At 34.8% G+C, this 13,745-nt stretch overlaps 1 protein-coding gene across 12 annotated transcripts in view; it reads right to left on the bottom strand.

Annotated features, from left to right (window-relative positions):
- The window catches only part of PDE1A (phosphodiesterase 1A), a 465,582-nt gene that overhangs the window by 80,929 nt on the left and 370,908 nt on the right, over nucleotides 1-13,745 (bottom strand). For all 12 annotated transcript variants that reach the window (XR_009214035.1, XM_058440471.1, XM_058440478.1 and 9 more), the window contains 3 exons: nucleotides 9,306-9,372; nucleotides 5,771-5,887; nucleotides 4,762-4,902 (listed from right to left, as the gene is read on the bottom strand). Coding sequence is in view for 11 of the 12 variants with exons in the window: in XM_058440471.1 (XP_058296454.1) it covers nucleotides 4,762-4,902; nucleotides 5,771-5,887; nucleotides 9,306-9,372 (325 nt within the window). In the remaining variant the exon portion in view is untranslated. The remainder of the gene's footprint in view (nucleotides 1-4,761; nucleotides 4,903-5,770; nucleotides 5,888-9,305; nucleotides 9,373-13,745) is intronic.

Raw genomic sequence — 13,745 nt, 5'->3', positions numbered from 1 at the left:
TGTTGGAGAATCAAGTGAAGTGTAATCGAAGAATATGGAGAGTATGGAAAGAGTTAATGGACTAATTTGATGAGAATTGATGAATTTAGATTTTGTGTAAAAAGTAAAAGAAAGCCATTGTAGGTCCATGAGTCAAAAATGAAGGCAGTGACAATTGTTGAATCTCACAGGTACCAAAGGTATAATCTTATTAATCTTAGCTCCCTTCACATAACCTATCATGATATTTGGCACATATTAGGAACTTAGTATTTGTTTGTTAAATTGCAGTTAGCTAGTTTTGCATTAGAAAGAGGCAACAGTGGTAAGAGACCATGGAATCAGTCCTGGTTTTAAATCTCTGTTAATCCTCAGGAAAATAAGTTATTTACCCTCTTAGCTACAGTTCTGGTGAAAATGGCATTAGTAATCTTTCCCCTATGGGGTTTAAGAAGAAGTTTTGAGTTAATGTATGCACTGCGCCTATCATGTCTTGTCATATGGTAAAATAAAGAATAAATGGCATTTTGCTAGGAACTTACTATGTTAAATGCATTGATTAAGGCATTAAATCTGGGAAATAATAGCTAACATATCATTAGTGATTGTAATTCATGTACAAATGCCTCACAACTGGATGAGTGAAGCAGAAATAATTTTCAGAGCCGAAGGGAGTTAATACAACTAACTGTTCTGTGTTCATAGACACATTTAATTGTGAGTCATTAAAAGGAAGAAAGTTACCTTATAGAGGTCTGAATTGGGATTGAACCTCCAATGTTCCCAATGAAACTATGGAACTAAACACCATGAAATGAATTGCAATTGAAGTTAAACTAGTTTTGTACCCTAGAAACCCATTGTTTTATTAAAGAAAATGGAAAAAAATCACTTATCTAAATTTTTGAGTGGGTTCAAATTCTGTATTTATAAATATAGCTGTGGTTTAAAAAAAGGCAGCATTCATTATCTACTATGATAATACAGAATATAAAGTGTCAATAGTAAAAAGAAATTAAATTAGAAAATCAGAGATGGAATTAGTGATTGACTCATAAATATTTAAAATTATCTTGCTAGCTGTGAAAATTTATTATAAATACGTTTTCTGTTTTTATTTTGGTTCATTTCTGCCTCCCATAAATAGTACTTTCTCCACAAATCCCCCTTACTTATTTCCGCACTATGGACTATATCATTAAGTTCCACTACAAACTAATATAGGAAGAGAGAAACACTGAACTTTCACACTTAATTTAAAAACACATCTACTTTGCATTAGCAAAAGTAGAATTCTGGACTGATTGTTAGTTCCTTAGCTGCTGATTCATTTTGTGCTGGTATCAAAAAGAATTCTAACTCAGAAAACAAGTGCTTAAATTCACAGATTTTATAAATGACTCCTGAGGGCAAGCCAGAGAGAATGAGGTTAAATCCTGTCACTCTTCCCAACTACAGCAGTGGTCAATACAAATCCAAGGTTCTTTTGATTCCTAATAGGCAGAAATAAAGGGTTAAGAGGATAAATCATGAGCAATGCAACACTGTATTTCAACAGAACTGTAGGTTGTATTTTGTCTGAAGAAATGCTCAGGTTGGCTTACTCTAGAGCGGGCGGTCATCGACTTATATGGAGGTACTGACTGCTATTAATAACATGTATTATAACAGAAAGGAAGGGAATTAACATTAACTGGACACTTTAGTTAGCTGATCTCATTTAATACTTGTAACCACTTTATAAGATGGTTATAGGTAAATATTTTCATACCTATGTTGCAGATAACAAAGCTGAATCCTAGAGAAATGGATCAACATGTCAAAGGTCACATACCTATCTAGTGGCAGAACAGGAATGCAAACCCAAATCTGTCTGATTTCAAAGTTTCTATTTCTTCAACGGATCACAATAGCATTCATTACATAAAGAAGGCAATATGCTGAACACATTCTTCTAAGGTTTCAAAAGTAGAATTTCTAGCTAATTTTAGTATATGAATGGGTAGAAGCTAATAGAGTTTTGACTTAGGACTTAAAATGTAATTTTCATGTCTGAATTACTCCGGATGTGTGAGTGTGTGCCTGTGGGACAGAAAAAGTAAATATGTGTATTATACAAAGTATATATGTGTATTATATAAAGGGTGGGGAGAATTTCAAGTCAGAAAATCACATTTATTTCTTGATTCCTTGTGTATCTAAAAACACATAATTAACAACACTTTTAGCCAGAATCTATGAGGTTTGACACTATTTTTCTCTATTCCTTTGAATAGGCTGAAGAAGTTTGCTGTAAGTTACCAGTATAGAAAATTGGCATATTACAATTAATTAATTAAGGTATGTTACTAGCTATTATGTTTTAGGCACTAGGTTAGGTGCTTTGCAAATGTTTTATTTACTCCTCATTGCCATTCTATAAGGTGGCTGGTATTATTAACTGCATTTTAGTGACAAGGGAAGCAATGTAGAGCTAGTGAATTAGCAAGTGGTGGGGCATGGTTTTAAACTCCTGTCTGACTGCTTCCTGAGTCCATACTCTTTTTTCCTCTTCCAAACAGTATCATATTGGAAACCATTTATAAGAACAGAATTTCCACATAATTTGTAGAAAGATGTAATGCTAAATGTTCTGTAGACTGATCAGAGAAAAATGCAGTCATTCCAAAGTGTGGAAGACTGTTTCTGTGTAGTTAGTGCACTAAAAATTCCAAAGGAACTAGATTTAAAGTCATCTCTCTTCCTTCTACTCTTAGTATTAGAGAGAACACAGTGCCAGGAGCCCTCTAATGCAAATGTTTTCTGGCCAAGCCCCTTGTATAATTTCATATTCAAAGAGACATTTGAAGGTGTCTTGACAGCACTTTATAAAACATTTGCTCCTTAGCAAATGGACTGAGTTACTGCGCATCACTGTCACCATGGCACAGGACTACAAATGAATCAAGTGACAAAAGGAGAGAAATAGGGGGACAAGCAGGTGTATGAGCATCAACTCTCCTCTGCATTGTCTACTCCCAGACTTGAGGGCGTCCCTTATGACATTAACAAACAGAAGGACAATGGCTTAATTGCAATCCCTTTCAGGAATGGTCCTTAAAACATCTTGCAGATGACAACATGCATTAGTCTCCTGACAGTACTGGGCTGCTACTAGAGTGCTTCATAAATGTCACACAGATAGGGCCATCCTGAAATAGCAGGGCATCAACTAAAACACTAAAGTAGATGACCCAGTTTTCTTTATATCAAATCTGAGGAGTGAGAAAGAACTAAAGAGTTTTTCCTAATGAAAATTTCTATAAAGCTTTTTTGTTTCAAAGAACCAACACATTCATATACATGAAATTTAATAGTCACCTATCACTACTTTTTAATGTAGACAAAACTTGTTAAAATAACGTTCCAAAAATTGTCAAGCTGACAGTGTAACCTAGTTTAGACAAAATAGTCAATACATTCATAAACTCATTTTGTCTTCCCTTTCTCCATCTATGGTAAAATTTCTCATTATTCTCTTTAGTTCAAATGTATTTTCTTGGTTCTAGAAAACACTAAAGGTCTACCACCAGACTATTTTTGTAATGGCCAAATTAATGGATGACTAAAGATCCCAGTGACACATTTTTGCTAAAGGATGAATAAAATCAGAAAGTTACATTAATATTTGGTAAGTCATAGCTGTTTCAGAAAGTGACGATGTGATCTTTGCTAACAACTTTAACTTTCTAGGAGTCATGCCAGGCTGGGCCAAATTCCCCAGTCTTACAGAGAAGTTGGAATGGCTTATTAGGTCCCACAACAGTCTTCCTTATAATTCTGAGGGTAAAACCACATTGTGGATTTGATTTTCTCTATTTACCAATTAATATGACACCCACATCTCTTCAATGTCACCTTCATACCAGATGTTCTGAAGCTGACATAGGAGACTTTTATTTGGCTCCCTTTACACTTGTAGCAAGTGTAAAAAAAAAATGCATTCAAGCAGGAACAGTTTTTTTCAATGATGAAATTCTGGTTGCCTCCTAGGCTGAAACGGCATTTTCTCACTGCACTTCACGATTAAAGCAGGTGCTAGATTTAGAAATCTCACATGGCCTGCTCCTTTTTTGAACCCAGCTCAGTTTGGCATCTTCACAGGAAGGTCAGTTCCTCACTTTTTACCTCCTGGGAATCATCCTGAGTTCTAAGATATTACAAAAATTCCCAACTCTCTCAGAGTTCCTGTCATACACTCACTGTTATTTCAGGCTTTGTATCGCTGAATCATTTAGTCACCCATTCACTGATTCATCAAATGCAAAGAAGAGGAAGGAAAATTTGGAAAAATTGACATGAATAATTTCCCCAAATCCCTATTAGAATTTGACTGTGATTAGTAATACGAGTAAGAGAGCAAAAGTGACTAAGGTCAGGTTAGGAGCACATAATGAGTGAGGAAAGAGTGCTATAACTTTCATTCTAAAGACTTTTTCTCTAGGTCACTTTTTTTTGTTGATTTCCATGGAAAAAAAGAATTTACAAACAAAAATGTTTGGTAGTCCAAATTTTGGGAAACATATTTTTATTTGCCTCTGGTTATCTTTTTTGCACTGACTTAAAGTATTTTTTGAAAAATGTGTATTATAACACATTAAGCTTCAAAAATCCAAACAATTATTATTTATAATACTTATTACTTAGAATACCTCTATGGGCATTAAAGAGACAATAGGAACTTACAGGAATGGAAGTTGATGCTTCCAAACTAACAAACCTCAGTTGCAAAGACTTTCTTACCATGATACCTGTATGAAGCATTATGTAATGCACAGTTTGAGTGACATCAGCTGCATGAATCAAATTGTGATATGGATTTTTGTACTTGCTGTAACCAACTTCTAAAGCTTCTGCAAAGGTGATTAGGCAAGAAACAGGAATCTGTGGAAAGTAATAATTATAATTATATTTTGACCAAAAACGTGGTACTAAATCAACTTGAGCACTGTTTGTCATGGAACATATTAGTGAGTCAGATGTGGACAGTAGTTTCTTTATGTCAAATGTAGATTGTTCTGAAAAACCACTTCACGAACATGTTAACTTTCATTCCCAAAAAGAAAGATTGTAACCCCCAAGTATTTGACTAGGACAGATTAAATAATAGCCTTACTTGTACTATAGCCTTGAAATTTTAGTATCTTCCAGAGAGTAGGAAGGCTAATTCTTAGAAGGGTAAATATTTCCACTTACAATTAGTGGAGTCTAGTTTTTCTATCTTAATGCAAAGAGGTTAAAATAGATTATCTCTCAGTACTTTATAGCTCTAAAAATGTGATGATTCTACAGGAAATGATGAAAGTAATAAGCTACAGTCTGCTCAGTAGTCTGTATCAAATCTATTGCTTGGATGGTTCTAAATGATGTTAATTAGAAGCCCCTTCATTCTAATTTAAGAAAAGCTGGCAATAAAGGTTCATTCTGTATTTTAGGAATGCTGGAGTAGTCATATTTCTTTAAGACATAGCTGCCAAACCCTATGTGAGTGTTTTCTGAATAAGTCAGGGGATGTTGGCATCTTGCTGGAATGAGGCTATAGTGGCCTCATGATCTCTAGGTGGATATATAGATGTGTCACTGAGTTGTGGAGAATGGTTCTATCATATAAAGACCTCATCCCCTTAATTCTGTGACCTGCTAACTAAAACATCCTAAAATGAATTGCTTAATTACTCAAATGTTCTGCATTTTCATTCTTATTCAAATAACCAATTCTAAGAGCATTTCACTTTTGTTCCATGTTTCTGACCTTGAAACGGTTGATAAGATCATATCTGGTAAACAGTTCATAAATCATAAACTTCAGACTATGCTCTCCACTTGCTTCATTTAGGGCAAATACATCAAAAGACCATTTATCAACATCCTGTAGAAAAAAGAATAAATACTTTAGGTGCCAACATCATACTGTTTCTACGAGAATTTATTCGAAAGATAAGGCATTGTACATTTAGCAGGTCATCTTTCAATTTAGCATGTCAAAGTGCACTTTGACCAGAGTTCCATAGGACAGGACCACTTGGTATCCATGGGTCCCCAAAATTTAGGCCATAATGCTTTATAAAGCACCAAAACCTTTTCTTTAATCCCAAAGTTACTAAAGTGATTTAATACATTTGATAATACCATAATACTGCCATTATCTTTAATCTCTCTCCAACTTCCTGCCATAAATCATTTTCTCAGAGTGGACCTCAATTTAGGGTAGAATTGCTAGTTACATAGGTGATGTCAATTGGGAAATACAGAAGAAATAGTCCCGGTTTTTCTTTCTTACTCACTTGATACATTGGTTGAAATTTCACCATAAGAGTTTGCAGTTTGGCATAAAGTTTTGATATTTATGTCCTGTTTTAAGATGTAAATATCGGCCTGGTGTGGTGGCTCATGCCTGTAATCCCAGCATTTTGGGAGGCCGAAATGGGCCGATCACAAGGTCAGGGGTTCGAGGCCAGCCTGACCAACATGGTGAAAACCCATCTCTGCAAAAAAAATACAAAAATTAGCCAGGTGTGGTGGCACACGCCTGTAATCCCAGCTAATCAGGAGCCTGAGGCAGGAGAATCGCTTGAACCCGGTAGGCGGAGGTTGCAGTGAGCCGAGATCGTACTACTGCACTCCAGCCTGGGTGACAGAGTGAGACTCCATCGAGAGAGAGAGAGAGAGAGAGAGAGAGAGAGAGAAAGAAAGAAAGAAAGAAAGGGAGAGAGAGAGAGAGAGAAAGAAAGAAAGAAAGAAAGAAAGAAAGAAAGAAAGAAAAGAAAAGAAGGAAAGAAGGAAAGAAGGAAAGAAAGAAAAAGAAAGAAAGAAAGGTAAATTTCATAGCGAGATAGAGTATACACTATCTTTAATTATTAAAAGGTATTTTTTTACATTACTTTTCACCCATTATTATTTGCTCTATCTTTGGCTGACTTACTAATACTTTGCTTGAGGGACAAGTGGTGAGAAAAAGGAAGTGGGCCTTTTGATTGAGGAGGAGGATAGTAATACTTGCATTTCATGCAATTCCCTAGGGAAGCAAGCAGGCCAGTAGGGAAACTGGAAAGTACCCCCTAACAGAGAGAGAGGGCAGTGAGCAGGGATATAAACCACTCCAGCCACTTCATTATTTTGCTTTGAAAATCTATAGAAGCACTGTAGTCTATTCTAATGGTTATCAGAAACTACTAGCAAGAAGGCCTACTGTTTATACACATACAGTAGGTTTAGTATTGAACAGTAAGTGGGCAACCATAAAGCTATGCATTAATTTTCTATTTGAGTAGGCATGTTTCAAATTTCATTCAACACATTTTTCTGGAGGCCAACTCTATGTGCTATAATATGCTAGAACCAAACTAAAAATCTGATAAAAAGTATTCAGTCTCTTTTAAAAATATTTCCTTCAAAAAATAATAGTAAGAGCTTCAAATGGTATTTTTAATCACTTGGAAACAAACACCAGTGAAATAGTTTTTGGTTTGCTTGTATGTCGTTATTAAATTCCTTGCATTTGGCCCTTATTTGATCCCCAAATGCTTGCTTTATCTCTTTATATATTAAAAGTTATTATAAGTTCTGTTAGAAGGCATTTTACATCAGTAAATCTCAAAGGAGGCCAATAAATCTTTTATCAAACTCCAAAGCTAACAAACAAGAGTTAGTTCAGACTCTTAGAAGGTTGCTATTTATATTTACAGTTCCAACTTGGGGGTTCCCACTGAGTAAAAGGTTAATTCTTTATTTCTTGAGAATTTTTTATAAACCCTGATGATTTACATTTGTAAACTACTGCAGATGCTTGGTTTTTATGTCATCAGATTGAGAACAAAATAGACAAGGAGGCTTCTCAGAAAATAAGAATTATTTAACTAAAACATTCTTTACTTGGTGATATTCCCTCTCTCAACCTATTAGTTTATATCCTTTTTACTATACGACACTTTAGAAAAAATACTACATTCTCTCATACTAAAATATTTTGTTAGTTGGTTTTTAAGCAAAGATTCTTAAAATAAATAAAGTAAAAATGAGTAATTTTCTTGCTCATTGTTAAGGAAATAATAGAGAAGGCAAAATCTCTCAAGAACCGAGGAATGATTAATATCCTTTAATGCAATGGTCCTCAGTATTTTGGCACCAGGGACTAGTTGTGTGGAAGAAAATTTTTCCACAGGCTGAGTTGAGGTTGGACGGTTTTGGAATGAAACTGTTCCACCTGATCAGCAGTGCACAACCCTCACATGCACAGTTCACAGTAGGGTTTGCGCTCCTATCAGAATCTAGTGTCCTCTCTGATCTGACAGGAGGCAGAGAAACATGAATATAAAAAAGCACCAAAGGAAAATGAGCTATCTTTTAAAATTAATGAGATTAAAATCTAATATGCAGCAGAGAAAAAAATGCAAAGAAGATGCTTAAAATTTTTAAAAACACAAATTTAAAATTAAAAAGGAGTACAATAAGTCAGAAATAAATCAACCCAAGATCTGCTGCTGCCAATATCCTTTAAATTCTTGGTTAATGCAGAAAAACCAACATGCAGATGTTTTAGGAGACTATTAAATTCCCTTAACCAAATTAGGCAATAGAAACAAGGAGTTTAGAAGGATGAGCCTACAAAATGCCTCTGTAGAAATAACATTTAGAAACAAGGCACATGAACGCCACACACACACACACACACAATGGGGCAAGTATGTGAGCCAACAACTTTACTCACTTCAGAGTTTCAACTCTGATCATTTCTAACATATGTAGCACTGCAATTGGGCCTTAGAATAGTGTAGCCACAGGAGAAGCCAAAGACAAGAGAGAGAAGTTTTTTTTTCTTTCTTAATTTTATCTTACATTTTGTATTTTTTCAGACCTACAATCCTAAATAATTTCCTTCTATATGTTTTGTTATTTAAACATAATTGACTAAAACATCTTTTTATAACATGCATTTAACTCTTCCATAATATATTCATAACAAAATATGTACATTTTGACAAGTACTAGTGCCATTTCAAAATTAATTCAAGATCCACATAAATAAAATTAAGAAAAAAAACACACGTGTGTATGCATACAAACATGCATATATATACGTTGATACAGTTTGTGTAAATGAGTCATTTGAATCTACAATGAGTCATGATTTGGAACACAGTTCTCTTTTAAATCGTTAGAATATGTTGAATTTTTAACGTTCTAAGATGTAGGCTGCAGTGAAGACCTATTCTCATTTTCTCCTAGCCTTTTTAAGAACATTTTTTTAAATGACCATTTTATACATGAAAATAATGAAATTATGTCACCTTTAATGTTACGATGACAGCTGCTGGATATGCCAAACCAACCATATGATATGTTTTTCGGTACATCCTAAAAAAGACAAAAATAAGTGTAAATATAAAATTCATTTATTCAAAGTTTTCAACTATTTCTTAAATATAAGGGAAAAGATTACTTTTGACATGTTCACCTCTTATCATTAGTTACAGACTCCCTTTGTGTCAACAGTGATAACTATAGTCACCTTTTACTAAACATCTACAATGTGACAATGTAATATATTCTCTATTCACAATCACCCTGCAAAGTTAATGTGACTTTAGTTTCCATGTAAAGATATCCTTCCCTGAACTTTATCGTATTAAAAGATGCACTACACTTTGCATATGCAACAACTTTCTAACATGCCACCATATCCCTGACAGCAGAACGTTCTTGTTTTGTGTCCATTTATATGCCAAAATTTTTAGTCTGGAAACTAAATGTCATAAAATATTTCCTTTATATTTTTATATTAAAATTATAGAGGGGGTATGTAGTATCATCAGAATTTACATAGCTCCCCCTTCTTTTATTTAATGATATTGGGGAAATCATATTAGCAAAAATTGTTTAAGTTTGTTCAAATTGTCATTCAATATTAAGGTTATTCAGAAAGAAAACAACATTATTTTCATTTCCATAATAGTATCAATAACAAAAGTGGTTTTTTGTTTTTGTTTTGTGTTTCTTTTTCTTTTTTTTTTTTTTTTTTTTTTGAGACAGAGTCTCGCTCTGTTGCCCAAGCTGGAGTGCAGTGGTATGATCTCTGCTCAATGCAAGCTCTGCCTCCCGGGTTCAAGTGATTCTCCTGCCTCAGCCTCCTGAGTAGCTGGGATTACAGGCATGCGCCACCATACCCAACTAATTTTTGTATTTTTAGTAGAGATGGGGTTTCACCATGTTGGTCAGGCTGGTCTCAAACTCCTAACCTCGTGATCCGCCCACATTGGCCTCCCAAAGTGCTGGAATTACAGGCGTGAGCCACCACGCCCAGCCAACAAAACTGTTCTTAATAATCAGTGATTTGATTTTTTTCTATCTTCTGCTGGGCAACCCAAATAGCATAAACCAAATATAAGAATCCCCTCCATGAATTCATGTGAGAAAAGAATCAATATGATAGCCTAGTATGTGATAGAGCAATAGTGCTTCTATTTGGGACTCTGAAAGAAGCATGTTTCCTCCTCCAAGGCCTGGTAAGAAACATTACAATTGATGATTAATTATGTCCCTTAATTTTTATATCAAGTTAGTCCACAACAAGCTGAATTTCTAGACTATATGGCTGTAAATTCTCCCTACAAAAGGCCTGGTCAACGCCATAGCTTAATTAAATATAACGATAAATATGGTCGATGTAAGAAATGGTCACATGGACAATATTCTACGTCTTTTATAAAACTGTTATAGAAGATACTACATTTTTTGATTCAATGTTCCTTATGTTAAAAATGCTTGGGACATATTACTCAGTTTCTACGTAAAAGCCATCATTTGTTAAAGATAATCAAAGCTAAGCAATTTATCATGTTTTCCTTTCAAGTCTTGACTAGTTGGAAGTTCAGAATGAAAATACTGTGTTTAATTACATCTCTAGCCTAGGCTTTCTTGATGAAGTAGCTCTCCATTTTATTCTAGAGACCTTAAGCACAAAGCTTTCATGCTTCCACTTTACGTTTATTTTAAATAGTCATAAATTATTTTTGGATGTGGGTGATTAGGTAGAGTAAGAAATTATCCTATATCTCTATTGAAAGATTTTAGAACAGTTAAAACTAAAAATAATTATATTAATTACTCCATTGATAGAGGTATAATTATTCTAATCTTGCAAAGCAAGGAAACTACTAATCATACTGTACAAGATCTAGAATAATTACTATCAACAATGATACTTAGGTGTTTTTTTCTGGAAACAGTCTTTTCCATCTGTTTCTAGTCATTACTATTAATACTAAAAAAATGGAAGTGCAGGGGAAATGGAAGGATGATGAACAGGGAAAAGAGTCAATATAAAAATCATTCAGGATTAAGAAATTTCAAAATGTTAATTAACATTAGCTCGACTTGACTTCATGGCATAGAAAGGCAAAGAGAACACATGATTTGAATCACGTTAGCCACTCTCTGCTGTGTGACCTTTGGAAACTATTTAATGTCATTCATTTGTAAAACGAGAATAATTGTAAGCTTTTTGTGAAGAGTAAATGATTCTCAATACAAGAAAGCCATCATTTTTATTATTATTGTAACTGTTCTCATTACTTTGCAGCCAATATCATTGGTTCAAAATCTTATATCTTATATCTGGCTTCAATGGGACCTCTGATGCTACTGAGTTTCTTAAACTTGGGATAGGTTGAGAAATGAATACCAATATACTTTCTCATTACATGGAATGTAAAGGAAGACAAAGACAATTACCCTTCCAAAGACATAGCAAAACTTTCCCAACAGCATAGAGTGATCCGGGAAGGCCTCTGGAACGGTAAAAGGGCCAGCCCGCCATGTTGAAGGGTGGGGAGAACCACTTCTGACAGAAAATAACAGGATGAATGGCTCCAAGGCAGGAAAGAGCTTAGAAATGTTCTCGAAATTGAAATCAGGCTGGTATAGGTGTTCAGTCAAGGATGAAGGTTGCAGTAGATGAGGCTAGAAAGGAGAAAGTGACCTAACCAGGCTCAAGTGAATTGGGAAACCCTGTGGTGGTTTGAAGCTTAAGAATGACAGGAACTAGGCCGGGCACGGTGGCTCACACCTGTAATCCCAGCACTTTGGGAGGCCTAGGTGGGTGGATCACGAGGTCAGGAGATCGAGACCATTCTGGCTAACACGCTGAAACCCCGTCTCTACTAAAAATACAAAAAAATTAGCCGGGCGTGGTGGCAGGCGCCTATAGTCCCAGCTACTCGGGAGGCTGAGGCAGGAGAATGGCGTGAACCCGGGAGGTGGAGCTTGCAGGGAGCCGAGATAGCGCCACTTCACTCCAACCTGGGTGACAGAGCCAGACTCCGTCAAAAAAAAAAAAAAAAAAAAGAATGACAGGAACTAATTTATATTCTAAAAACATCACTGTGGAATGGCTTGGTTGGGGTGGGCAAGTGAGGAAGAGAGGAGCCCAGTTAGAAAGTTACTGTCATATTTCTGAAGGCAGATAGTGGAGGCTTAGATTGTGGTTGCAGGAGTGGAGATGAGGAAGTGAGTGGATTCAGAATGCATATGGGTAAGTAATTGACAAGGCTTGCCAGGGAATTGAATCTTGGGAGGAAGCGTTTAAAGGAAGAAGCAACAAGACTTCAAGTAGACTTTCAGCTGTCAGGATTGAAGATGATTACTTTTGAAAATTTCCAATAAACTTGTCCCACTATTTTTATGCACCTACTAGTGGGGATTCAACAGTGATTAAAAAAAAGATTTTATTTCCATATGTTCTTAGCACATTGATTTCTTAAAGACTGCTTACTAATTTAGTTACCTGAAGTATAATTTTATACTTTTATAGGCTACTAAATAAAATGTGTTTTATGTAACACATGAAAAAATTGGAATTTAGCATATTCATATATTTTATATATTATAACCTCTTGAATGGAAATGGAAATTCAGTTGATCTTCCTCCACAGTTTACATTTTTTCCCAGTTTGCCAAGTTCTGTAATATTTTTTTAAACAAAGAAGACAAAATATACACTTCTTTGGCAAATCAAACATACTCTCATGTTTCATCTGTGATTCTCTCACAGATTTTCTGATGTACTATTTAGATATTTTTAATTTGATGCTAGAGAAAAGTCATCTTTAAATTGCACAGTGTATTTAACCATCTTTAAGCTTTATATTTGTTGCCATGCATTCTCATTTACACTTTTAGAAATTCAAATGTGCTTTCCATTGTCCCTTTAGCAGAAGAAAATTCAAGCTTGTAATGTTTATTAACGGTAATGCCTAGAGATATCAGAAGATGAGAAATAATGCAGTTTCCCTAAAATTTAATTTTAGGCATATTGGCAAAAATTTTCTCTGTTTCTCAACTTTATTAGTTTCTAAAATATTCAAATAATCATTCCACATATAATTTCATGTAATTATTTTTTAATCTAAGGGATTTCTGATAACTACTTTTCAATTTTGTCAAACATAAAATGTCTATTTTGGCGAGTCTTTTGTAGTTTTAGTTCTAGGAAATCTCTTGTTTCCTAGATGGAAAAAATAAGCTGTATTCTTAAGGCTGAAAGAATGTAAAATTGGGTCATATTAACATGTGTTTCGCATTGAAAACTCTGATGATATAACTAGGCGTTTCTAGGGGCCATCATATATCCCTTGCTTCAGTGACAGAAATGTTGAAAAAGAAAAAAAAACCTATCAAAGTGAGCACAAGAGAGATTTCCCCCATTATGGAAAGATGGGAAGCAAATGGTC

The sequence above is a fragment of the Hylobates moloch genome, unplaced genomic scaffold (assembly GCF_009828535.3).
Source record: "Hylobates moloch isolate HMO894 unplaced genomic scaffold, HMol_V3 SCAFFOLD_1, whole genome shotgun sequence".
NCBI lineage: Eukaryota > Metazoa > Chordata > Mammalia > Primates > Hylobatidae > Hylobates > Hylobates moloch.
This window is presented reverse-complemented; position numbering and strand designations above follow the sequence as displayed.